Raw genomic sequence first — 25,773 nt, 5'->3', positions numbered from 1 at the left:
TTTTTTTTTAACAGTTGTGCTTATTGGGGCTACAATTTACTTCATAGAAACAGTACTGTATTCTAACAGAATACTGCCTGATTGACATTCTGTCATCATTTATTCAATATAAATGCATTGTTCCTCAATCCTGGCTATTTGTTAGTCTTCTGTGGTACACTTAGGATTAAAAAAAAAAAAAAAACAAACAAAAAAAAAAACCGCTTAGTTAGAATCTCCAAAGTTGGATCTTAGCAATGTTTTGAGAAGACTTCATAGCTAATTTTTTTTAAGCTTATTTATTTTGAGAGAAAGAGAGCATGGGGGGCAGGGTGCAGAGAGAGAGAGAGAGAGAGAGAGAGAGAGAATCCCAAGCAGACTCTGCACTGCCCGCTCAAACCCACGAACTGTGAGATCATAAGCCAAGCTGAAATCGAGAGTCAGATGCTTAACCAACTGAGCCACCTGGGTGCCCCAAAACTTCATAGCTAATTTAAGGGATAGTTACAACATGCCCAACTCTGGAAATAAAGACATGATAGCTTAAGGAGCTTACTCTAACAAGCTAGAGGGAAAAACAGACAAGTCAATGTCCTATTATAAAATGATATAAAGACTATAGCAGGGGTGCTTGGGTGGCTCATTCAGTTAAGCATCCAACTCTTGATTTCGGCTCAGGTAATGATCTCTCAGTGGGGAGATCTAGCCTGCTTGAGATTCTCTGTCTCCTTCTGCCCCTTCTCCTGTTCACGCATGTGCTCTCTCTGTTTAAAAAAAAAAAGAAAAAAAAGCAACAATAGATGCATCAGTAGGGTACAATGGAAATATTAGGAAAGAAGAACATCTTGTTTGGAGATGGTAATATTTGTGCAGTATCTAGAAGGACAAATAGAAGTAAGCTGGGGCAGGACAGGGTTTAGATGAAGATTATCCTCGTCAGAAGGAACAGTGAATATAAATCTACTCCATGAAAGTGTATGCTTCTTTTAGGGGAATTAAAAAGAGTTTGATATGATTGGAATAAAAAGATACTATGAAGAAGTAGTAAGATTTGAAGCTAGTAGAGCTAGGCAAGATCTCTTTTGTAAAGATTTGTGTGTTGAGCTAAAGAATTTGAAGTTTAACCTGACCACCTTAGGAAGCCTGAGGCTTGCACTTCGGCTTTGGAGTGGGATATGAGGGAAGAGGAAAAGTAAACATATAGGTAATACACAGTGAAACAAAGGACCCAAAAATTCTTTTTATTTAAAAAATTAAAAATAAGAATGTTGATTTTGGGTTTTTGGTTTATGTTTATTTCCATGAATATAACCTTTTTGGCAGGTTTGAGCAATTGGAGTAGAAAGAGAGGTGAAGAGGAAATAGGTTAGTATGAAGGGTTAGAATTGGAATGGGAGGTAGAAGGAAACAGGAAAATAAGAGGGAGGTAAAAAAGAAAGAGGGGCCAAAGGTGATAGAGGTGGAAGGGAGGAGAGGAAACAGACACTTCATCTTCCATCTAGAAACACTCAGTGGAAAGAAGGGCTATTGCCAGAATTCATGTGCTTTGTGACGTTGAAAAAGAAGTCCTACTTCTATTTGTTAGTTTAACAATGACCATTGGCTCCATTGTCGGTTTTTGTTTGTTTGTTTTTAAGGGGATGGAAGAATTATCCCCTTTTATATTCTTGATGTATTTCTATTTCTGCAGACAATACAGTCATACATTTTTTATTTGATGATACTAGGTCAATCTAAGAGTATCAGCTTGCATACTTTTTTAGTATCCACCCCAAATACTAATTTTTTAAATACAGCAAAATAAGAAGAAATAGCTTTCTTTGCTATAATGTATATTGGATTTTATCTTACTATGATTATTGTATTAAATCTGACTGAATTTAACATGTTTCTACCTCCCTTGTTTCTGTGTATCCCACAACTTTAAGAAAAGGATAATGTCATTGAGTAAAGTTTCCAACTCTTCAGAGACATTATCAAAAAGCTTTAATTCTTTTGGCACTTTGAAATACTTGCTTTGTTATTTTTCAGTATTCAGATATTCATTTTTTTTTTACCTTTATTTATTTATTTTAATGTTTATTCATTTTTTGAGAGAGAGAGAGAGAGACAGAGTGTGAGCGGGGTAGGGGCAGGGAGAGAGAGAGAGACAGAGAATCCAAAGCAGGCTCCAGGCTCTGAGCTATCAGCACAGAGCCCAGTGTGGGGCCCGAACTCACAAACTATGAGATCATGACCTGAGCTGAAGTCGGCTGCTTAACCAACTGAGCCACCCAGGTGCCCTTTTTCAGCTTTACATTTGAGGCTACTATTTGAAAAGCATCTAGAAGCACATTGTTTTTATAATATCAGAAAAGGGGCTGCTTTTTTTGTGTTATAATTTTTTAAGCAGTGTGATCACTTTGAAGAACTGGTTTACTGATTACTTAAAGATAAAAATAAAATAGTTAATGCTTAAATAATACTGACTTTACTTCTGTTTAATATAATGTCTGGGCTGTTGGGTAACCATTAAACTTTTTAATAGAAAAGACCTTTTAAGGTCAAAAGTTAAATTATCTTGAACAGTAACAGACTAGTTTTTTGTATAATGTAAATACAAGTATGTAGAAGATATATACACGTTGTACCTTCAGAGGAGTCTCATTTGGCCATCTTATGACCTTAATACATAAAAGGAAAAAATGAGATAGGAAAAAAAAGTTTTGATAAGCATCACTGAAATGGAATTTCCACATAGTATTTGAAAATGGGGTGAAAGGTTATAGACTTTCCATTCATTTTGTTAATACAGTGTGTTCATATAATTTTGCACCTCTTGTTTTCTACTCAAAGTAATATTTAGTATTTTTTTAATGTCCTTTCAAAACAAATATCTAGTTCCAGTGTTACTCTAAAAAGCTATAAATTAAGGGCACCTGAGTGACTCAGTTGGTTAAGCATCTGACTTTGGCTCAGGTCATGATCTCATGGTTTGTGGGTTTGAGCTCCGCATTGGGCTCTGTGCTGACGGCTCATAGCCTGGAGCCTGCTTCGGATTCTGTGTCTTCCTCTCTGCCCTTCCCTTGCTTGTGCTCTGTCTCTCTCTTTCTCAAAAATAAATAAACATTAAAAAGCTATAAATTAGTTAATTCTTCATTTAAAGGGGGTATATGATTGCCAACACGTGACCAATAACCATTTCCATTGTCCTCATGCATTAACCCTGTGTGTTCTAACCAATGTATATGGATATACATTCACAATTTCTTTTAAACTCTTAGACATTCCTGAAAATGTCATTTGCCATTTAAATATTTTAAAAGGCTAGGATACTTACTAGCTTGTATCAATAAGTGAGGCTAAATGATTTTGCAGTAACAAACTCAGTGGCGTTCAACAGTAGTCCTACTTCTCCCTCACTTTGTGATAATACTGACTGTGGTTTGGAAGTGGATCCATTTTCTTCATTGTCGGATCCAGGCTGAAGCAGCTGCCCTTATCTGGAACTTTGCCATTTTTGTAGTAGAAGAAAAAAGGAAATGGTGGAACCATGTGAGGTTCTTATAAAGGTTTTCCTTGGAACTGGCACATTATTTCAGGTCACATTTCATTATACAAACAAGGCACATGGCCAGTCCTGATGCGAGTGGAGCAAGAATTACAGCCTTTCCACGAGGAAGGACCTAGGGAAAGAGCAACAGTGAATATTTTGACATTAAATATTTCCCATATTGTATTCTTATAAGGATAAAATTAACTATTTAAATATAGAAGTGTCTAAGATAAAAGCTTTTCCTAAAGTTTAGTGGAATATCTTATTAATTTAGAAGGTGGTGAGTTGTATAAGCCATATTTAAATTTACCTTTGCAGTGCATATGTTGTGAGGGTTTACTAAAATGCCACATAGTATAATCTGTGTCCAAGTGCTTAACCTCCTGGGGAGCAGTTCTTTTGAGTACTTAAAAGGTATTTATTTGCATACACTAGCATCCCAGAAAACCAGTCCTTAGGTATCAGTAAGGAAGAATGTTTCTGGAGTCTAACATAAGGGGGAAACTGGATACTGTATTCACTTCTTGGATATTTATTTATAGTATATATTGAATATTAATTTTGTTCATTTAACTTTAATCCATTATTTCCCAGATTTACTTGACCTTGAAACCTGTTTTGCTAAGCAATACCTATAAAATTCTCACAGAAATCCTGGCATGAGGAAGTTGTTAGGCTAATTATAATTAATTCGTTAGATCTGGCCCCTCTCAGTACTTTCCAACTTATTTGTGTTATATTTAAAAAAATTTTTTTAATGTTTACTTATTTTTTAAAAACATTTTTTAATGTTATTTTTGACAGACAGGGAGAGAGTGCATGAGTGAGGGAGGGGCAAAGAGAGAGGGAGACACAGAATCCGAAGCAGGCTCCAGGCTCTGAGCTGTCAGCACAGAGCCCGACGTGAGGCTCGAACTCAGGAACAGTGAGATCATGACCTGAGCTTAAAGTCAGGTGCTTAACTGACTGAGTCTTCCAGGAGCCCCTGTTTACTTATTTTTGGGAGAGAGAGACAGAGCACGAGTGAGGGAGAAGGAGAGAGAGAGAGGGAGACACAAAATCTGAATCAGGCTCCAGGCTCTGAGCTGTCAGCATGGAGCCCCATGTGGGCCTCGAACCCATGAAGGGTGACATCATGACCTGAGCTGAAGTCAGCCGCTTAACTGGCTGAGCCACCCAAGGCGCCCCTCAACTGCTTTGTTAATTTTAGCAGTGGTTAGTTAGTTAAATTTAAAAATTTAAAAACAAGTGCATTTTATTTCTTAAGCTCAGGTTATCCTAATTCAGGGACATCCCCTGGTAGAAAAAACTATTCTAAATTGGATTCAGTCTGTTTTTAGGTGTTCTTCTGGTATGAAGCCTCTTGAGTCCTGGGTGTAGATACTTAAAGAAACCGTCAGTACCACTCAGAGGCACACATTGCCTCAGAAATCTTGTACTATAATGGCAAAGCATAGCTGACATTTTTGAGGTTAGGGTTGTGGACAAGGTTGTTTTTAAGTAGAATTTTTAAAAAATATTAAGACAAAAAAAATGCCTGAGCTCACATTTTAAAACTTTATTATTCACATAATGAGAAAACAAAGATGACATGTAATAAAACCTAATCTTAGACATTAATCCATCCCTACAAAATCTTTTAAGAGTTATTAAAAATTAATAGGGCTTTCCTGGGGTTTTCTTTTTTTCTCTGTTAGGGTGAAAGTTAAGTTGCACAGTCCAGGAAGTCAAACTCAGGGGTCAACAAAGAGAACTTCTTTAGAACTGGATAATTGAGTTGATTTTAGAAAAGAAATAAGTGTTGGTGGTTCTTTTTATGGAACGCTTATGTGTACCCACAGCTCAGCCAGCAGGAGTGCCAGAAATCTTAAAGAAAAGCTTGCATAGCTGTTCAGTGAAAGGAGAGGAAGAAGTATTTTTAATCGGCAAGAACTTTCTGAAAGGAACTAAAGTTATTTTCCAAGAAAATGTTTCTGGTAAGTAGGCATAGTACTGGTACCGAGATTGTTGCATGTTATACTTTGTTATAAAGGTATAGTTACAGAGTAAAAAAAGTTTCAAAATTTTAGTAAATTACTGTTTTTATTTCAATCAGATGAAAACTCTTGGAAGTCAGAAGCTGAAATTGACATGGAATTATTTCATCAGGTATAATTTAAGCCTTTCTATAGTTTGTTTTTATTTTGTTTTGTTTTTAGTTTGTTTACTCTCTGAGAAATTCAGTTTTGTTCTGAAATTTTCCTGAATCAACAGATTAAATTTCTTCTTTATGTGGGTTTCATATAAATCATTTCATTTTCTTTCTTGAGTTTCTTTAATTGAAGTAGAATTATTCAACAGTTCTCTATTTTTAAAAATTAGGAGCATTGGTAAATTATCATTTTTAATAAATGAGACATTTCTTTTATAAGATTTGTTTGCTCTGAGGATTTGGATTATCCTAACCTACTATTTGGTTAAATCAAAGGGAAACTTATTTGTTGAGTACCTGAAGTGTTTTGTTTGTCAGTTACTTTTTTTTGCAGAGGTACTGTTTGTTATACTTCTGTTAAAGAGTCTGTGTTTGTAGGACCTCATCATGTGTATTATTCTCAAAATGACAAGGAAAAAGAGCTTAAAAACAAGGATAAAAAAACTGACTGGAGAATTAGGATGTAGAACAAATGGTATCAAACTTAAAGAAATTGGTACTAGCAAAGAAGAGAAGGATAAATTTATGAGCCAATCAGATAGAAGACATATGCAGAAGAGTAGCACATACAGGTGTATATCACAGGGAGAGAACAGCAAAGCAGAAACAAACTAATGTGTAAAATACCTAAAGCCTAAAATTTACCATTAAATACTAATTGGAGTCAAAGCACATGAAAGCAAGCAGAGAGCTGAAAGAGGCAAAAATTAGAGATGAACCATTTTATCAAAAACATTTATAATTTCTTTTTAGTTTTTAAATTTATTTATTTCTATTTTTTAAAAAGTAAAATTTAAAATGTATATCTGTTATAACATATTGCCATATTCAAAGCTAAGGGCACAATATTCCCTAAGGCTGCCCTTACTTCAGATACCAGCCACAAGTTCAGGGGTCTCCTGACCACTCTCGTTTTTTTAACAAATGACTTCAAATTTAGGGGTTCCCACTCCCCACTCAGATTTGCTAGAATAACTCACAGAAATCAGGATGCACTATATTTAATTTCAGTTTTATTACAGCAAAAGGACACAAATCTGGGGGCGCCTGGGTGGCGCAGTCGGTTAAGCGTCCGACTTCAGCCAGGTCATGATCTCGCGGTCCGTGAGTTCGAGCCCCGCATCAGGCTCTGGGCTGATGGCTCAGAGCCTGGAGCCTGTTTCCGATTCTGTGTCTCCCTCTCTCTCTGCTCCTCCCCCGTTCATGCTCTGTCTCTCTCTGTCCCAAAAATAAATAAAAACTTGAAAAAAAAAATTTAAAAAAAAAAAAAGGACACAAATCTGAACCAGCCAAAGGGAAATATTCGTAGAGCTTGGTATGGGAAGGTCCCAAAGACAAAGCTTTTGTTGCCCTCAGGGAAACCTTACTTACACTCTCAGCACATCCATGTGTGACAATATGCAGAGTATTATCAATTAGGAGGTTTACCCAAGCCATAAGTCCCTTTCATAAATCACATTGTTCTGTACTGACTGTTCAATAGTCAGAGCCCCCAGTCAGAGATAACTTCTATCAGACGGGAAATTCTAGGGTCTTCAAGATCACCAAAAACTAGACCTTAGTCTTAGTAAAGTATATGGTATCATATAAAGTGGGGGGTTTTATATACCTAGACAAATGCTTTGTAGAAAGTTTTCCTCTAGTTTATGCTACCACATGCTGTCAAAAAGAGATAGTAGGACTTAACAGTCATTCCTTTGTCGCATATACCATCGGGCAATCTTTCTTTTTTTTTTAATGTTATTGAATGTTAAGTTTATTTATAAACTTCTAAATAATAAATGCTAATTTATTAAAATTTATTAAAATAATGTTTTGTTTTGTTTTGTTTTGTTTTTTGAGAGAAAGAGAGATCCTGAGTGGGAGAGGGACAGAAAGAGTGGAGACAGAGGATCTGAAACAGGCTCCATGCTGACAGCAGAGAGCCTGATGCAGAGCTCAAACTCATGAATCATGAGATCATGACCTGAGCAGACGTTAGCATCTTAACTGACTGATCCACCCAGGCACCCCTGGGCAATCTCTGTCTTTTTTTTTTTTTTTTTTAAAGGATGTCATGACTTTTATTTATTTATTTTATTTTTCATTTCTTTCTTTTTTTTTTTTGAGGTTCCGGTTTCTTTTTTTTTTAATTTAACTTTATTTTTTATTTTGTAAAATTTACATCCAAATTGGTTAGTATATAGTGAAGCAATGATTTCAATAGATTCCTTAATTCCCCTTACCCAGTTAGCCCATAACCCCTCCAGCAACCCTCAGTTTGTTCTCCATATTTATGAGTCTGTTTTGTTTTGTCCCCCTCCCTGTTTTTATATTATTTTTGTTTCCCTTCCCTTATGTTCATCTGTTTTGTCTCTTAAAGTCCTCATATGAGTGAAATCATATGATTTTTGTCTTTTCTCTGACTAATTTCACTTAGCATAATACCCTCCAGTTCCATCCACAGAGTTGCAAATGGCAAGATTTCATTCTTTTCGATTGCCGAGTAATACTCCACTGTATGTATGTATACCACATTTTCTTTATCCATTCATCCATCGATGGACATTTGGGCTCTTTCCATACTTTGGTTATTGTTGATAGTGCTGCTATAAACCTGGGGGTGCATGTGTCCCTTCGAAACAGCACACCTGTATCCCTTGGATAAATGCCTAGTAGTACAATTGCTGGGTCGTAGGCTAGTTCTATTTTTAGTTTTTTGAGAAACCTCCATACTGTTTTCCAGAGTGGCTGCACCAGCTTGCATTCCCACCAGCAGGGCAAAAGAGATCCTCTTTCTCCGCATCCTTGCCAACATCTGTGGTTGCCTGAGTTGTTAGTGTTAGCCATTCTGACAGATGTGAGGCAGTATCTCATTGTGGTTTTGCTTTGTATTTCCCTGATGATGAGTGATGTTGAGCATTTTTTCATGTGTCGGTTGACCATCTGGATGTCTTCTTTGGAGAAGTGTCTATTCATGTCTTTTGCCCCTTTCTTCACTGGATTATTTGTTTTTTGGGTGTTGAGTTTGATAAGTTCTTTGTAGATTTTGGATACTAACCCTTTCTCTGATATGTCATTTGCAAATATCTTCTCACATTGTGTCGGTTGGCTTTCAGTTTTGCTGATATTTATTTTAATGTTTTTATTTATTTTTGAGAGAGAGAGAGAAAGAGAGGGAGACACAGAATCTGAAGCAAGCTCCAGGCCCTGAGCTGTCAGCACAGAGCCTAACGCTGGGCTCGAACTCACAAACCATGAGATCATGACGTGAGCCAAAGTTGGACACTTAACTGACTGAGCCACCCAGGCGCCCCTGGGCAATCTCTGTCGTAACTGCAGTTCTAGCACTTGCTTTGTCATTAACCATCTATGTTACCTAAATAAGAGAAAAAAACACTTTTGTGCCCCAGTTTTCTAGTCTAGAAAATTTTACTAGATGGGGGCACCTGGGTGGCTTAGTTGTTAAATATCTGACTTCAGCTCGGGTCATGAACTCAGTTCGAGGCCCACATTGGGTAAGCTCAGGCCCCGCTTCAGGTAAACATGAGCCCTGCTTCAGGTGAGCCCTGCTTCTCTCTCTCCCTCTCTGTCTCTCTCTCTCTCTCTCTTTGCCCCTCACTCACTTGCACCCCCTCTGTCTCAAAACAATTTTTTTTACTAGATTATTTGAGGTTCCTTCTAACATTTTATGATTTCTTATACAAGTTATTAGATCAGACCATTCCCACTCTCCATGAACCAACAGTGGCTTCCTCTTGAGGACTTCTAGAAGTTAGGGGCAATGTAATATGACTCTTCTGTGTTCCTCATAATATTAAGCACTTAACAGATACTCATGAAAAACTTGTTAGTTTATTTTATTTACTTTGAAGAAAAAGAGGACTCTAGGGTCTGTGGTTCCTTTTTCTTCCTGAGGGCACTTCAAACCCTGATTTCAACCAGGTTTTTGCATACCTATAGTTTGGTCCTGACTGAAGGTTTATTTATCCATGCAGTACTTCTGTGTGTGCCATAAACATGTTTTGGGTTTTGATGAGTTGGTTAGATTAATGTAAACTCCCTTGCTAGTAATATGCCTGTGTTTTTCTTTCTTTCTTTCTTTCTTTCTTTCTTTCTTTCTTTCTTTCTTTCTTTCTTTCTTTCTTTCTTTCTTTTTCTTTTCTTCCTCCCTCCCTCCCTTCCTTTCTTTCTATCTATCTATCTGTCTATCACCTTATCCTGTGATGCAGCTTTTTGGATAAGAAAATTAGTTCTGGAGACGGAGAAACTCACCCTATAAATTACACAAAATTTTTTTTTTTTTAATTTTTTTTTCAACGTTTTTTATTTATTTTTGGGACAGAGAGAGACAGAGCATGAACGGGGGGGGGGGGGGGGGCAGAGAGAGAGGGAGACACAGAATCGGAAACAGGCTCCAGGCTCCGAGCCATCAGCCCAGAGCCTGATGCGGGGCTCGAACTCACGGACCGCGAGATCGTGACCTGGCTGAAGTCGGACGCTTAACCGACTGCGCCACCCAGGTGCCCCAATGACACAAAATATTAATAAGATGTCCCCAAACAAATTATAGTCTTAACTTGCTGTCTCATATAGAACTAAATATTAAGAAGTCTTTGTTCCTCCTCCTCCTCCTCCTTGTCCTCCCTCTTCCTCCTCCTCCTCCTCTTCCTCCTCTTCTTTGTCTACCTCCCCCTCTCCCCCTTCCTTTCTTCTCCATTCTTTCCTTTATCCTTTTTTCCTTCCTTCCTTCTTTACCTTTGAGGCATGGGGTAGCTAATATTCTTAAAACACTTTTTTGCAGGGTAGTTAATGCCAGCTACCATAGATTAAAGAAGAGTAATCATAAAAATAAGACATGGTGGAATGAAAAGGAGTTAATGTCCTTATTTGGTGGCTATATCTAGAGGTCCTGGGGTTTTTGCAAGCAAGTATGTATAACAAACTAAAACATAATATGATTTTTCATTAATTCTGTGGTTCTTCTCTTCATTTTTAAGTTTATCTTTTTCAGAGAACTTTCTCTCTTTTTTTTTTTTTTCTTTTTTTTCTTAAGGAACTCTCTGGGAAGTGTTTTAGAATGGGAATCACAGTGGAGATATAAAGAATTGATCCAACAGATTATATTAAAATTTAAAAAAATTAACATTTAGGAGTGCTTGGCTGACTCAGTCAGTGGTGCATGTGACTCTTGATCTAGGGATTGTGGTTTTGAGCCCCACATGTAGAAATTACTTAAAAAAAAATAAAATCTATTTAAAATATTAAACATTTAGAGGGAAGGATACTCAAACAGCAACAGAAAAGAAATTGTGGTCCATACAGAAATATCAGGCCTCTACAGAAAAGCTAAAAGGACCTCCACAATATTAAAAATTGATGAAAAGATAGTATAGTAGAAAAGACCACTTAAAAGTAACCTTGCTGGGGTGCCTGGGTTGCTCAGTTGGTTAAGCATCTGACTCTTGGTTTAGCTCAGGTCATGATCTTGCAGTTTGTGAGTTTAAGCCCTGTGTAGGGCGCTGCACTAAGAGTGCAGAGCCTTCTTGGGATTCTCTCTCTGCCCCTACTGTGCATTCTCATGCTCTTTCTCAAAATAAAAAAATAAACTTTAAAAATATTTTAAAAGTAAAGATAACTTTGCAAATTACAATTATGAGTAATTGTAATGACTATGCATTTGCAATCCCCAAATCAACTCCTCAGATACTAAACTTTTTTATTATTTAAAAATTCAGATTAATGAAATCTGGGAAAACAGTTCGTTGTTTAATATTTGGCTCTTCTATTCAAAGCCATAATAGGTATGCAGGGTCATTTTATTTATTACCATTTTAACAATTCCAGATGAATTCTGTAGGAATTGCCCATTAAATATATATAAAAGATATATATCTTAAAAATCAATCTGTAATAGATCTCATACATCTATATAGATATACATATAGTCTTTTTTTTCTCTCTATATGTGCATTTACATATAGTGTTAAAGATAAGTTTGTTTTGAAAGAAAGCAAGAGAGTTTCACAGCTTGAAATGTGGAAGTGATTCAAAAAGGGAACTAGAGGCGGGGGCCGCCTGGATGGCTCAGTTAGTTAAGCATCTGACTCTTGGTTTTGGCTTGGATCACATGATCCAAGGGTCATGAGTTTGAGCCCCACGTCGGGCTCCACGCTGACACTGCGAAGCCTGCCTGGGATTCTCTCTTTCTCCCTCTCTCTCTGTGCCCCTTCTCTGCTTGCACTCTCTCTATCCTGCTCTCTCTTAAGATAAATAAAGTTTAAAATAATAATAATAATAATAGTAAAGGGAACTAGAGCCTGGGTGGCTCAATCGGTTAAGCATTGGACTCTCGATTTGGGCTCAGGTCATGATCCTAGGGTTTGTGGGATCGAGCCCCATAGCAGTTTCTGTGTTGCCAGCATAGAGCCTGCTTGGGATTCTGTCTCTCTCTCTCTCTCTCTCTCTCTCTCTCTCTCTCTGCCATTTGTCACCTCGTGTGTACTTTTTCTCTCGCTCTCTCTCAAAATAAGTAAACATTAAGAATAAATAAATATTAAAAATAAATAAAAGTTTGCGAGAGAGAGAAGAAGAAGGAGAATCCCAAGCAGGATTCTTAACTTAACCCAGGCACCTCTAAAGAAGCAAACTTTCTGTCACTATTCATAATTTACTTATTTTTTATTTCAAATCACTTGTAGAATTTCTAGATTCAGATTGAGGCAGTGTGAAGGATTAGTATCGAAATAGGTTCATTTGGGGGCACCTGGGTGGCTCAGTCGGTTAAGTGTCTGACTGCGGCTCAGGTCATGATCTCGCAGTTTGTGAGTTGGAGCCCCGCGTCAGGCTCTGTGCTGACAGCTCAGAGCCTGGAGCCTGCTTCGGATTCTGTGTATCCTTCTCTCTCTGCCCCTCCCATGCTCATGCTCTGTCTCTCTCTGTCTCTTAATAGTAAGTAAACGTTTAAAAAAAAATTTGTTTTTAAATAGGTTCATTTGTGTTTGTTTTAAATTTTTTTTTTTTACATTTATTTTTTGAGAGACAGAGCACAAGCAGGGGAGGGGCAGAGAGAGAATGAGACACAGAATCTAAAGCAATCTCCAGGCTCTGAGCTGTCAGCACAGAGCCCGATGTGGGGCTCAAACTCACAAACCATGACATCATGACTTGAGCCGAACTTAGACACTTAACTGAGTGAGCCACCCAGGTGCCCCAGTTCATTTGGTTTTTTAAATTTTTTTTTTTGTTAACGTTTATTTATTTTTGAGACAGAGAGAGACACAGCATGAACGGGGGAGGGGCAGAGAGAGAGGGAAACACAGAATCGGAAGCAGGCTCCAGGCTCTGAGCCATCAGCCCAGAGCCCGACGTGGGGCTCGAACCCGCAGACCGCGAGATCGTGACCTGAGCTGAAGTTGGACGCCTAACCGACTGAGCCACCCAGGCGCCCCTCATTTGGTTTTTTAAAGATTCCATTTTTAAAAAAAAATTTTAATGTTTGTTTTTGAGAGAGATAGAGCATAAGTGGGAGAGGGGCAGAGAGAGAGGGAGACACAGAATCCAAAGCAGGGTCCAGACTCTGAGCTGTCAGCAGTGTCTGATGCAGGGCCCAAATTCATGAACCATGAGATCATGACCTGAACCAAAGTCAGACACTTAACCAACTGAGCCACCCAAGCCCTCTAGTTTTTTAAAGATTTCAAATTAAGTTTAAGTATGCTCTCCAAAGCAAGTGTAATAAAAGTTTTTAAATACAAACGAGGAGGACACCTCACAAGAACATCTATTCAACCATTTCTTTAACTGTAGGTAGTTTGTGACATAGTTACAGTGTTTAAACAAAACAGTAAAATTAAGAGTGGATGGAATTTTAAAACTGTTTCTTAGAAATTGGATCATTGCAGGTACATTTCTTGATGACCTCATGTGCACTGAATCTGTGCTCTCAGATTTTTGTCCCTCAGTATCTGTGGACATACACACATGTATACATGTTTTGTTTTTTTTTTTTTCACCTGGCTTAAAAATTTGTTTTTGTTTTGTTTTGTTTTGTTTTGTTTTGTTTTGTTTTGTTTTGTTTTTGAGATGGCTAACTGGGCTTAAGAAGCCTAACTGCCATAAATCTGTTTTGACTATTTCATAGTGTCTTAAGATAGCTTAGAAACAAAGTAAGTGCTCAGAAATTGAAACCTTGACCTTGATCCCACTTGTCATTTGATCTATTCAACTGAATCAACCAACTATAGTCTAGCTAAATAACATATGTCATCAAACTCACATCACCTTCAGTTGTCAGTATTGGCCTCATGCATATCACATCCTAGTAGAAAAACATAATCATTACCCCTTAATATTCCTTCCCAGTTCTGTAATGTACTGGGGAAGAAGGGCATAAGTCAGATATGGTTCATGGTTATCTTCCAAGAAGATGCAGTCCCCTTGAATGAGTGCTGGTGAAGCATTTATGAACTTTTTTCTTATAAGGATGCTTCTGCCACTATTCTGACAAAAAATAACTTTGATTTGCTCTATTTGACTTTAAATGAAAATTAACATGGTTAGGAAGTAGTGTAAATTGCATTGTAAAGTACATTTCACAATTAATGTTGTCCAAAACATATGATAACTAACATTGTGCTTGGTGGACATATTTTTCCCTTAAAATTATATTCATTCTTTTATTCAACAAATATATTTGCATGTATTTTGTATAAGATACTTAACAGTGGATATAGAATGAAAAAGAAAACATCCTAGGTTCTTATGGAGCTTACATTCTTGTGATTGGAGAGAGACAAAAAACAAGCAAATAACTACAGTAATTTCAAGTGGTGCTAAACGCTATTTTAGAAATAAACAAGATTATGTGACCAGGTTGGGAAGGGTGCTACTTTAGATAGGATGGTCACAGAAGACTTCTCTGTGGAGGTAACATTTGAATAAGACCTGACAATGGATAAGGAACTAGACATTTGAAGAGGTGAAGGAAGAATATTCCAGTGGGAGAGACCAGCAAGTTGTAAAGCCTCTCAGGTAAAAAAATGAATTTAGTATGTTAAAAGAATGGACTAAGAAGATCAGTGTAGCCAGAGTGTAACAAGCTGGGGGAGAATGGAAAAGAGATACAGTTGATAGGAAAAGCACCTTGTAAGCCACTGTAAAACATTAAAGGCAATTTTAAGATTAATGTCCCGATGCCTGTGAATCTGAGCTTTAAAATACATTTTTTCCCTAGTCAGACTCTTTACACTTTGCTGCTAAAAGGAAATCTACTTAATTATAATTTTTATTTCAAAATTTTAATTTAAATATTGCTTCTTTTTGACTCTTGTTATTTCCTTTAAATTTAGAATCATCTTATTGTAAAGGTTCCCCCATATCATGACCAACATATAACTTTGCCAGTATCCGTGGGAATATATGTAGTGACCAATGCTGGAAGATCTCATGATGTTCAGCCATTCACTTACACTCCAGACCCAGGTATGTCAAAATAAAGAATTCTGATCTAAAACCAGTAATTAATTTCTAGTTCTTTGGAAGCAATTGAAGTCCAGCCAAGCAAAATGAAAAAGTTGTATGCTAAGATGAGTTGATACTAAGGGCATTATTTCCTAAGAAGATAGCCACCAAATACTGCTTTTGCTCTTACATCTAGGGTGTCATTTTGCCTTGTGCTGTCCTGGTTAAAGAAAAGCTAGGAGGGGCGCCTGGGTGGCGCAGTCGGTTAAGCGTCCGACTTCAGCCAGGTCACGATCTCGCGGTCCGTGAGTTCGAGCCCCGCATCAGGCTCTGGGCTGATGGCTCAGAGCCTGGAGCCTGTTTCCGATTCTGTGTCTCCCTCTCTCTCTGCCCCTCCCCCGTTCATGCTCTGTCTCTCTCTGTCCCAAAAATAAATAAATGTTGAAAAAAAAAAATTAAAAAAAAAAAAAAAAAGAAAAGCTAGGAATGCTCTCAAGTCCTACTCTTCAAAATTATATCATACAAATTACTCCTTAGTAATAAGTGCCATTCATTAAGGACCTTTTATGTGCAGAAAGGTCAAAGTGACAACTTTGGGTAACTGCTAATAGTTTAGTCTCAGTCTGGCTTATAGGATGCATTTCGGGAGAAGTGAGAGATAGGCTTGGATTGATAAATGATAAAATCACGAATAGAGTTATATGCCTGTAACATTTTCTAATTTGTGTAGTCAAAAATATCAAAGACTGCTGGTTAATAAGTATTTTAAATATAATTTTAAGAACTTAGGTAAAATAGTTGCTTTAGAAACCAGAGCAATAAAAGCAATTGAAATCCTAAAAGGTTAGAAGATCTCTGGGTAAGAAGTGTCTTAAGAATTTTTTTTCAGTGGTTATTTAGTTTTGAGAGAGAGAGCAGGGGAGGGGCAGAAGGAGAGGGGGACACAGGATCAGAAGCGGGTCTGCACTGACAGCAGACCAGTGCGCTGTGAACTGTGAGATCTCATGAACTGTGATATCATGACCTGAGCCAAAGTTGGACTCTTAACCAACTGCGCCACTCACATGCCCCTCTTAGGAATTTTTTGCCTACATTGATTTAGTTGCCTGAAGAAGAGAAGCCTTTTCCTAGCAAAAGTAGGGAGAACAGTTTGGAAAGTTTAATTTGCTAATTAAAATTCTTCACATGTTCCATTGACCTAGGCTTGATTTCTGCCATGTTTACCATTGCTTCAGTTCGTTCCAGTCTCAGGCATACGTCAGAATTAGCAGTTCTTCCATATTTAAAAGTTTATTGTTTATGTTATTCCCAAATACTTCAGGATTCAGTGAGGTACAAAGTGAATAAAGGTGGTGGGGAAAGAAAGCCCTGGCAAGAAAAAGTAATGGAAACAGTAGCTAGGGCAGAGTTGTAACTAGTCTTGATAATACTTTCTCTCACTTAATGTGTCTCCCTTTTAAAAAATATGTCTAGATTTCACAGCATTGCTTATTATGCACCAGTCTGCTACAAAAGTATGCCACAGTATATATAATATTAATGAAGTTAATAGTTGTGTTAGAATAAAAGATCAGCAGTAAAATTTTCAGACAGAAAAAGGCAAAGTTTAGAAATAATATATTGGTTTCAACAAAAACAGGAAAGAGAAGATACTCAGACCACATATTTAATTGTTCTCTTTCTAGGAAGCTCTCAAAAATCCAAGAAAGTTTTATTTAAAAATAATGGTAGTTAACACATTTTACTAAATGCTAATTACTAAATAGTGGCATTTAATATTTTATGTGAAGAGGAGCTTACCCATGCAGCAAAAGCTGGCATAATTGGTACAGAACGTTCTTCCTAATGAACTTGTGTGTCATTTGTGTGGGAAGGGAAGAAAGAAGTGTATGTATGTGGTCAGGGTAGCCTGAAAGATTTTGCAGTCCTGAGGTTTTGTTGTCATTTGTTTGTTTTTATTGATTACTGATGAAGAACATCAGGACTTTAAAGTGCTTAGAGTCAGCACTAAGAATCTTCATTTCTTAGTGATAAATGCTGATTGCTAGAAATTTCCCAGGGCACCTGGGTGGCTTAGTGGATTAAGCATCCGACTCTTGATTTTGGCTCAGGTCATGATCTCACGGTTCAGGAATTCGAGCCCCGCATCAGGCTCTGTGCTGACAGCACAGAGGCTGCTTAGGATTCTTGCTCTCTCCCTCTTTCTGCCCCTCCCCTGTGGACATCCTCTCTCTCTCTCTCTCTCTCAAAAATAAATAAACTTAAAAAAAAGAAAGAAATTTCCCTTTGATAGATTGCCAGATAAAACAGCTTTTAAGTCCTCTGCTTTATAGCCTATACTAACTGACTATCTTTGGCCACATTTAGGCAATCATTAATATATGTTTATTCTTGTAAGTTTTTCTCTTCATATTTTATATTCTGTAGATAGCATTCACTCTCAGAAACTCTTAATTGAATAAATAAGTAGTATGCAAACTTTGTAATAAGATGTAATGCTTCAGTTTCTGCCTTTATGATATAGCTAATCAAAGAATCTTCCCATAATTTCACTTTTTTGTATTTTATAAAATGTGATAATCTTTTCAGGTTTATGTGAGAGAGAATATGATTTCAGGAAAGCTTGGTTATAGAAAATTTGCACTACCTCATTGTGATCATCCAGTTGCTGTTGTGATTCATCTGAGGACTGTGGTTAAATATTTGAATATTCAGTGGTGTATAATTATAAGAGGAAAAACTAGGCCTACCCTAATATTCACAAGTCAGAGTAGAAATGGCGACTATTATACTATTTGTCTAAATATTTAAAAGTTATAAATAAACTGGCTAATTAAATATATCCTATTCTCCTAATTTGACCAAGATACTTTCATATCAACCTGGAAGGCCAGATTTAGGATTATCATAATGCCTTGGGAGTTCCAAGCTGGATGTGGCAACAAGAGGAAAGAGAATACCCAGCCTGTCAACTGCCTTTCCCTTTCCTAGCTCCATGCTATACCTAGAGGACCTTAATGCACCAACCAGTGCTTCCAAGCTTTGTCCATTCCGTAGGTCTAAGACTCCACACATAGTCTAGAATAGTTTTGCAGAAAAAGTGGATATCATGGGTACTTGGTACAAGGTCTAAAAGTAGGATTGGACAAGGGCTCAAGTGAACATAAACTGGCTTTGCACACTCTTTCAGACACAAGCCCTTCTAAAGCCCTCTGAATCTATTACTGCTAAAAAGGGGCATTGCATGTGCATGTTCTCAAACATTTAGATACTTTGCAGGGTCATAAAACCTTTGTTTTATTGCCAGTTAGTCACCAAAGCTTTTACTTCAGTCTATTACGACACATAAATCACATTAGGTTAATTTTGTAGTGACTCAGCAGTGGTGATTTCTGTACGAAATGAAGGACATAACATTTGTTCATCGTTTTGTTACTCTAACAACAAATGACTAAAACTTAATTTTAAAAGAAGACATTTAAGAGGCACCTGGGTGGCCCAGTCGGTTAAGCATCTAACTCTTGATTTTGGCTCAGGTCATGATCTCATAGTTCGTGAGGTCAAGCCCCACATCAGGCTACACACTGACCGTGCAGAGCCCGCTTGGGATTCTCTGCCCCTCCCCTGATCATGTTCTGTCTCTCTCTCTCTCTCTCTCTCTCTCTCTCTCTCTCTCTCTCTCTCAAAATAAAATTAAATAAAAATTAAAAAAAATAAAAATAGAAATTTAAGGGGTACCTGGCCAGCTCAGTCAGTAGAGCATGCAACTCTTGATCTCAGGGGTTATGAGTTTGAGCCCCACCTTGTGTGTGGAGCCTACTTAAAATTTAAATAATAAAAAATAAAAATAAATAAAAGTAGAAATTTAAAGTGGTTTCAAAGATTATTTTCTATTTTAAAATCTGTAATTGTTAGAATTAATGTTACGCTTTAAAACTATCTAGAAGTCGGGGCATCTGGGTGACTCAGTCGGTTAAACATCGGACTTCAGCTCAGATGATGGTCTTGCAGTTTGTGAGTTCAAGCCCCTCGTTGGGCTCTGTGCTGACAGCTCAGAGCCTGGAGCCCACTTCAGATTCTGTGTCTCCCTCTCTCTCTCTACCCCCTCCACCACTTGCACTCTCTCTCTCTCTCTCTCTCTCTCTCTCTCAAAAATAGATAAACATTAAAAAAATTTTTTTTTAATGTCTAGAGGGACATCTGGCTGACTGTTGGAAGAGCATGCAACTCTTGATCTCAGGGTTGTGAGTTCAAGCCCCATGTTGGGTGTAGAGATTACTTAAAAATATGAAATCTAAAAAACTAAAAAATTAAAACAAAATCTTTAAAAATAAATAATTAAAACTGTCTATGGATTTCTTTTCCATTCAACTCCCTGTATATCATTTGTTGGACCTTCTGTGTAGCACAATAAATTATTTAAGTTCATTCTTAGATGTGTACATTTTGTCTCTTTATCCACAATTGACTAGCTCTTTATAGTATCTTTATAAATATCATTTCACATTGTCATGTCAAAAATAAATTGTGGGGTGCCTGGGTGGCTCAGTCAGTTAAGCAACTGACTCTTGGTTTCTACTCAGGTCATGCTCTCATGGTCATGCTCTCATGGTTTGTGAGTTCGAGCCCCACGTTGGGCTTTGCACTGTCAGTGCATCCTCCTTTGGATTCTCTCTCTGCCCCTCCTGCATGTTTTTGCACTTTCTCTTTCTCTCTCAAAATAGGCAAATAAACTTTAAAAAAAGAAATTGTAAATAAGGTGACTCAATTCCCATTCTAAATGAATTAGGGGATATAAAATAAATACATAGAAATATAGAAATTAAAAATTTTAATAAAATTATCGTATAATCATTTTAAGTGAGATCCTGGAATTTATTCAACTTTATCATTTCAGAACTGAACTCTGTTCTTAGGCCCATTAAATTTAAAGTTGCCAGGGCATCTGGGTGGCTCAATTGATTGTCTGTCTGACTTCGGTTCAGGTCATGATCTCACAGTTGTGAGTTTGAGCCCCACATCGGGCTCTGTGCTGACAGCTCGGAGCCTGGAGCCTGCTTCAGATTCTGTGTCTCCCTGTGTCTCTCTGCCCTGCCCCCGCTTGCACTCTCTCTCTCTCTCTCTCTCTCAAAAATAAATAAACGTAAAAAAAAATTTTTAGGTTGCCATAGTAGATACAGTTGATATGACTTGATGTAATAATAGTTGAGCAATTCACGATTAACAGTGCACAAGGGATTTTTCCAAGGCTTTACAAAAGGAATAATCATAATGCTCTAGATTCTTTTTTTTTTTTAATTTTTGTTTTAACGTTTATTTATTTTTGAGACAGAGAGAGACAGAGCATGAACGGGGGGAGGGGCAGAGAGAGAGGGAGACACAGAATCGGAAACAGGCTCCAGGCTCTGAGCCATCAGCCCAGAGCCCGACGCGGGGCTCGAACTCACGGACTGTGAGATCGTGACCTGAGCTGAAGTCGGACGCTTAACCGACTGAACCACCCAGGCGCCCCTCTAGATTCTTTATGTTCATTACAGGTTTTTAAAAATTTAGTTCAATTAATTGACTAATGTTTCTCAATCGATATATTTTTTTAACAAATCATTTAGGTGGATGAATGGTGAATTTTTTTTATGCTAGTGTTACAGTATATTTGATCAGTTTAAAAAGTTTCATATCAGTCTTCTCATCAGTTATCCTTAATATGAATACTGTTACAAGAAGGATTTTTTAAAGTTACCGTTGCTTTTGTTTTGATAAGTGAGCATGTGCTGCTGTCCACTCGGTTGGTGAATTTTAGAGCATAGATTGATGGTTCTAAAAACTCCTCTCTGCCTGGATTTTCTGCTAAACAAATGATTTAATAATGTCTTGTGGGAAATATTCTGATGAAAGAATTTTAAGATACACATCTTTTTATGTACAAATTCAAATAAATACATCAATCTTTTTGTTTTGTTTTGCTTTAATAGCAGCAGCTGGTGCTTTGAATGTAAATGTGAAGAAAGAAATATCTAGTCCTTCAAGACCTTGCTCTTTTGAAGAGGCCATGAAAGGTACCAAGTTGATTCTTTTCAAAAATTATAAATAGGTTATCCTATATGTTTTCTCTAGCAAATCTGACTATTCGGTTTTCTCTCACATACTTCGGACACTTAGCAGGGTATCTTCCATATCCCAAAATAAATATTTGTTTAACTTCACTGAATGCTTGTTTCCCAACTTGATATTTCCCTTAAGTTACCATATGAACAAACTTTTTTTAAACATGTTGGAGTAGAGGAGACTTTTGTTTTGTTTTTCATTCCTCAGTGTTAAAAATATTAAAAGTATAAAATACAGTAATGTATGTAAAATAGAGTTTATAAAGCTTCTTGCTACCAAGATTAGTACTTGACATTGGAATTTTGAAACTGAAGACACCAAAATTTGAACTATTTTGAAAAATTTTATTTTTTTTTAAATTTTTTTTTTAATTTTTTTTTAACGTGTTTATTTATTTTTGAGACAGAGAGAGACACAGCATGAACGGGGGAGGGGCAGAGAGAGAGGGAAACACAGAATCAGAAGCATGCTCCAGGCTCTGAGCCATCAGCCCAGAGCCCGACGTGGGGCTCCAACTCGCGGACCGTGAGATCGTGACCCGAGCTGAAGTCCGATGCTTAACCGACTGAGCCACCCATGCGCCTATATTTTGAAAAATTTTAACATCTTTAAAAGTTTCTTGGAGCACCTGGGTGGCTCAGTCAGTTGGGCATCTGACTTCAGCTCAGGTCACGATCTCACAGTCAGTGAGTTCGAGTCCTGCATCGGGCTCTGTGCTGACAGCTCAGAGCCTGGAGCCTACTTCAGATTCTGTGTCTCCCTCTATCTCTGCTCCTTCCCCACTCGTGCTCTGTCTCTGTCTCTCAAAAATGAATAAACATTGGGGCGCCTGGGTGGCGCAGTCGGTTAAGCGTCCGACTTCAGCCAGGTCACGATCTCGCGGTCCGCGAGTTCGAGCCCCGCGTCGGGCTCTGGGCTGATGGCTCAGAGCCTGGAGCCTGTTTCCGATTCTGTGTCTCCCTCTCTCTCTCTGCCCCTCCCCTGTTCATGCTCTGTCTCTCTCTGTCCCAAAAATAAATAAATGTTGAAAAAAAAAATTGTTAAAAAAAAAAAAAATGAATAAACATTAAATTTTTTTTAAGTTTTTTTAGTTACTCTTTCTTCTGACATCTTTATTCACTCTTTGCCAATCCCAAGAGACAATGAAGATATCTTCAAGATGTTATAATGTGGTAGAGTAGATTTTTTTTCTTTCTGTCTGTCTAGTTTTTATTCCCCCATCTTGCATGCTTTATTCCACACCCAACCTTTAATACCTCAGGTGGCTGACACATGGTGGTGGAGCCAGAATCGAGTAGATATTTTTCTTAATAGACTTCTAACACAAGTAGATACTCAGTGATGATGCTTTTTTGCCATTATATATGAAGAGGTCAATTATATAATGGCCATTGATTTATTCTTCTAATTCTAGCCTTTATTTGCACTTTTCTGCCTTGGAATTCATGTGAGTTAAATCAAATAAAATTTTAAAATTAAAAATACTTAATCAAATACAGTGGGTTTTTTTTTATATTGTCAGTAAAATTCAGCATTCATATACATATAGCATGTTCAGTATGCCTGTCATTTTAATTTCTGACCATGAACACTTTCAGAGTAGGTTAGTGAGGAATAATGCAGCAGTAAGTAATCTGCCAAGGTTATCTGATTCAACTACAAGATTTACAAAACTGTATAATGGCTAACAATAGCTAACATTTATTGAACGTATATTAAGTACTCAGCAAAATGCCATTCTCTTTATTGACACTATTTCCAAACTCTCTGAGGTAGGTAATTTATTATTTTCATTTCACAGAGGAGTAAACCAAGGTTCCAGAGAAATTAAATAATTTGCCCAAGGTCACTTCGCTAGTATTAACAAAGGAGGGGTGCCTGGGTAGCTCAGTCCGTTAAGCAACCAACTCTTGACCTCGGCTCAGGTCATGATCTCACAGTTCGTGGGATCAAGCCCTGCATGGATGGCAAAGTTGGCAAAAAACAGACCACAGGAGCACCTGAGTGGCTCAGTCGGTTGAGCATCCGGCTTCAGCTCAGGTCATGACCTCACGATTTGTGAGTACGAGCCTTACATCGGGCTGCCTGCTGTCAACACAGAGCCGGCTTCTGATCCTCTATCCCTCTATCTCTCTGCACCTCCCCCTCTCACTCTCTCTCTCTCAAAAATAAATAAACATTTTTTTAAAAAGGATTAGAGGGGCGCCTGGGTGGCGCAGTCGGTTAAGCGTCCGACTTCAGCCAGGTCACGATCTCGCGGTCCGTGAGTTCGAGCCCCGCGTCAGGCTCTGTGGGCTGATGGCTCGGAGCCTGGAGCCTGTTTCCGATTCTGTGTCTCCCTCTCTCTCTGCGCCTCCCCCGTTCATGCTCTGTCTCTCTCTGTCCCAAAAATAAATAAAAACGTTGAGAAAAAAAAATAATAATAATAAAAAGGATTAGAAACAAACACACAGATACATGCTATTAATTTTTCACAATTCAGCCCTTATTTTGACAGTTACAAGTGAAATCATGGTAAAAATTTTTTGAAGATAGAATATTAAATTGAATGCTAAACTTATCAATTTAATTTTTTCACGTGTCATTTTAAATAGAATATCATTATTTGGAGATTCGTGATCAATTTTAAAAATAGTAGCTTTCAGAACCAGGATTTTTTTTTTGACATATGTCTTATTTTTATGATTGCTTGAAATCAGAGCTTTAGTATAATACCACAGTGCCATCTGAGAGATTCAATTAGGTATCATTTAATGAAGACTGAGCATTATAAATGACTTTTAAACTTGTGTGCTGGCAGGAATCTTCCAAGTGACTTAAATAGACATCAATTACAATAAGATATAGAACTTGGGGCGCCTGGGTGGCTAAATCGATTAGATGTCTGACTTGATTTTGGCTCAGGTCATTATCTTGCAGTTCTTGGGTTCAAGTCCCATGTGAGCCTCTGTGCTGACAGTGCAGAGCCTGCTTGGGATTCTGTCTCTCCCTGTCTGTCTGCCCCTTCCCTGCTCACTCACCTGTTCTCTCTCTCTCTCTCTCTTTCAAAACATAAATAAATAAACTTAAAAAAAATAAAAAACAAGATTTAGAACTTGATAACCTAAATATGATAGTTTTTGAAAGCTTTTGCTCTAAAGGAAATTTCTAATTCCTTGGAGAGGGCTCAGGCGAGAGTGGGTGGAGAGTAAAGAAGATAAGTGCACTGTGTCTATATCCTTTACACAAAAACAATACAAATTAAGTAAGACAAAGTATATAGCATAAACTACTGTTAACAGTTTCTTGGGCATATTTCCAGAAAGTTTTCTGTATCTATAGGTACAGGTAGATGTGAGGAGATTCTCTAGATAGATCGCTCAAAGACTTTTACTGCAGGATTAGGATTCAGGGATAAAGTATAGTTGAGCCTCAAATAACACAGGTTTGAACTGCACAGGTACACTTATGGAGATTTTTTCAGTAGATATGGTATATCTGTTTTCCTTATGATTTTCTTAATAGCACTTTCTTTTCTCTAGCTTACTTTATTGTAAAAATATAGTATGTAATACATATAACATACAAAATATGTTAATCAACTGTTTATTTTATGGGTTAGACTTCTGGTCAACTGTAGGCTATCATTAGTTTTGATACAGTCAAAACTAATTATGTATTAGTTTTGATACAAAGTTTTGAGACAGTCAAAAGTTCTGTGCAGATTTTCAACTGTGTGGCAGTGTCAGTACCTCAACCCCCACATTGTTCGAGGATCAACTTGTATTGATGTGCATTCCCTCATGGTTTCAGCTCTGTAAGCAGTGGTTAATTGGATGAGTGTGAAAAATCGTTGAGAACATATACTTTTCTCTAACTGGTTTTAACTATGGAAAGGTTTTGAAGCTTGGAGGAGACATATCTCAATCTCATTTTACAGATGAATAAAACCAAGGCTTAGAGAAGTTAAGTAATTTGCTCAAGGTCACACAGCTAGTAACTGACATAGCTTGCAACTTAGATTTCCCCCAAAACTATTATTTCTTCCCCTCTAAATCTTAATTTATGTTTTAATCTAACATATTTGTACTTGATCTAAAGGCTGCTTGCTGACAACAAACTTTTAGTAAAGATTGTTCTGAGTTTCAACAACTGTCTGCAGGGATAGAAGAGAAGACTGTTTAAAAGTTGTTTGGCATAGGGGCCCCTGGATGGCTCAGTCTGTTAAGTGTCTGACTTCGGCTCAGGCCATGATCTCATGAGTTTGAGCCCTGCGTCAGTCTCAGAGCCTGGAGCATACTTCGGATTCTTTGTCTCCCTCTCTCTCTGCCCCTCCCCTGCTCACACTCTCTCTCTCTCTCCCTCAAAAAATTCATAAACATTAAAACATTTTTTTAAAAAGTTGTTTGGCATAAACTATCAATACTCATATTCTTCACAAATTCAAATTGATGTTTGGATGATGAAATGTGTTTATCTTCTCTTATGGATTTTCTGAATTGGCTTAAGAGTTCTCCCCTAACCCTTAGGCAATACAAAGACT

At 37.5% G+C, this 25,773-nt stretch overlaps 1 protein-coding gene across 10 annotated transcripts in view; it reads left to right on the top strand.

Moving 5' to 3' along the window:
* Window positions 1-25,773, top strand: part of NFAT5 (nuclear factor of activated T cells 5) — a 119,829-nt gene that overhangs the window by 75,985 nt on the left and 18,071 nt on the right. For 7 of the 10 annotated variants that reach the window (XM_086689033.1, XM_086689031.1, XM_086689039.1 and 4 more), the window contains 4 exons: window positions 5,356-5,490; window positions 5,610-5,662; window positions 15,035-15,167; window positions 21,119-21,202. In XM_086689033.1, the coding sequence (XP_086545159.1) occupies window positions 5,356-5,490; window positions 5,610-5,662; window positions 15,035-15,167; window positions 21,119-21,202 (405 nt within the window). The remainder of the gene's footprint in view (window positions 1-5,355; window positions 5,491-5,609; window positions 5,663-15,034; window positions 15,168-21,118; window positions 21,203-25,773) is intronic. The other 3 variants (XM_086689034.1, XM_086689032.1, XM_086689040.1) reach the window with 1 other exon arrangement.

This window comes from Puma concolor, chromosome E2, assembly GCF_028749965.1.
Source record: "Puma concolor isolate L17-30 chromosome E2, mPumCon1.1.hap2, whole genome shotgun sequence".
In the NCBI taxonomy this organism is placed as follows: domain Eukaryota; kingdom Metazoa; phylum Chordata; class Mammalia; order Carnivora; family Felidae; genus Puma; species Puma concolor.
Note: the sequence above shows the minus strand (reverse complement) of the source record. Positions and strands in the feature narration are given on the sequence as shown.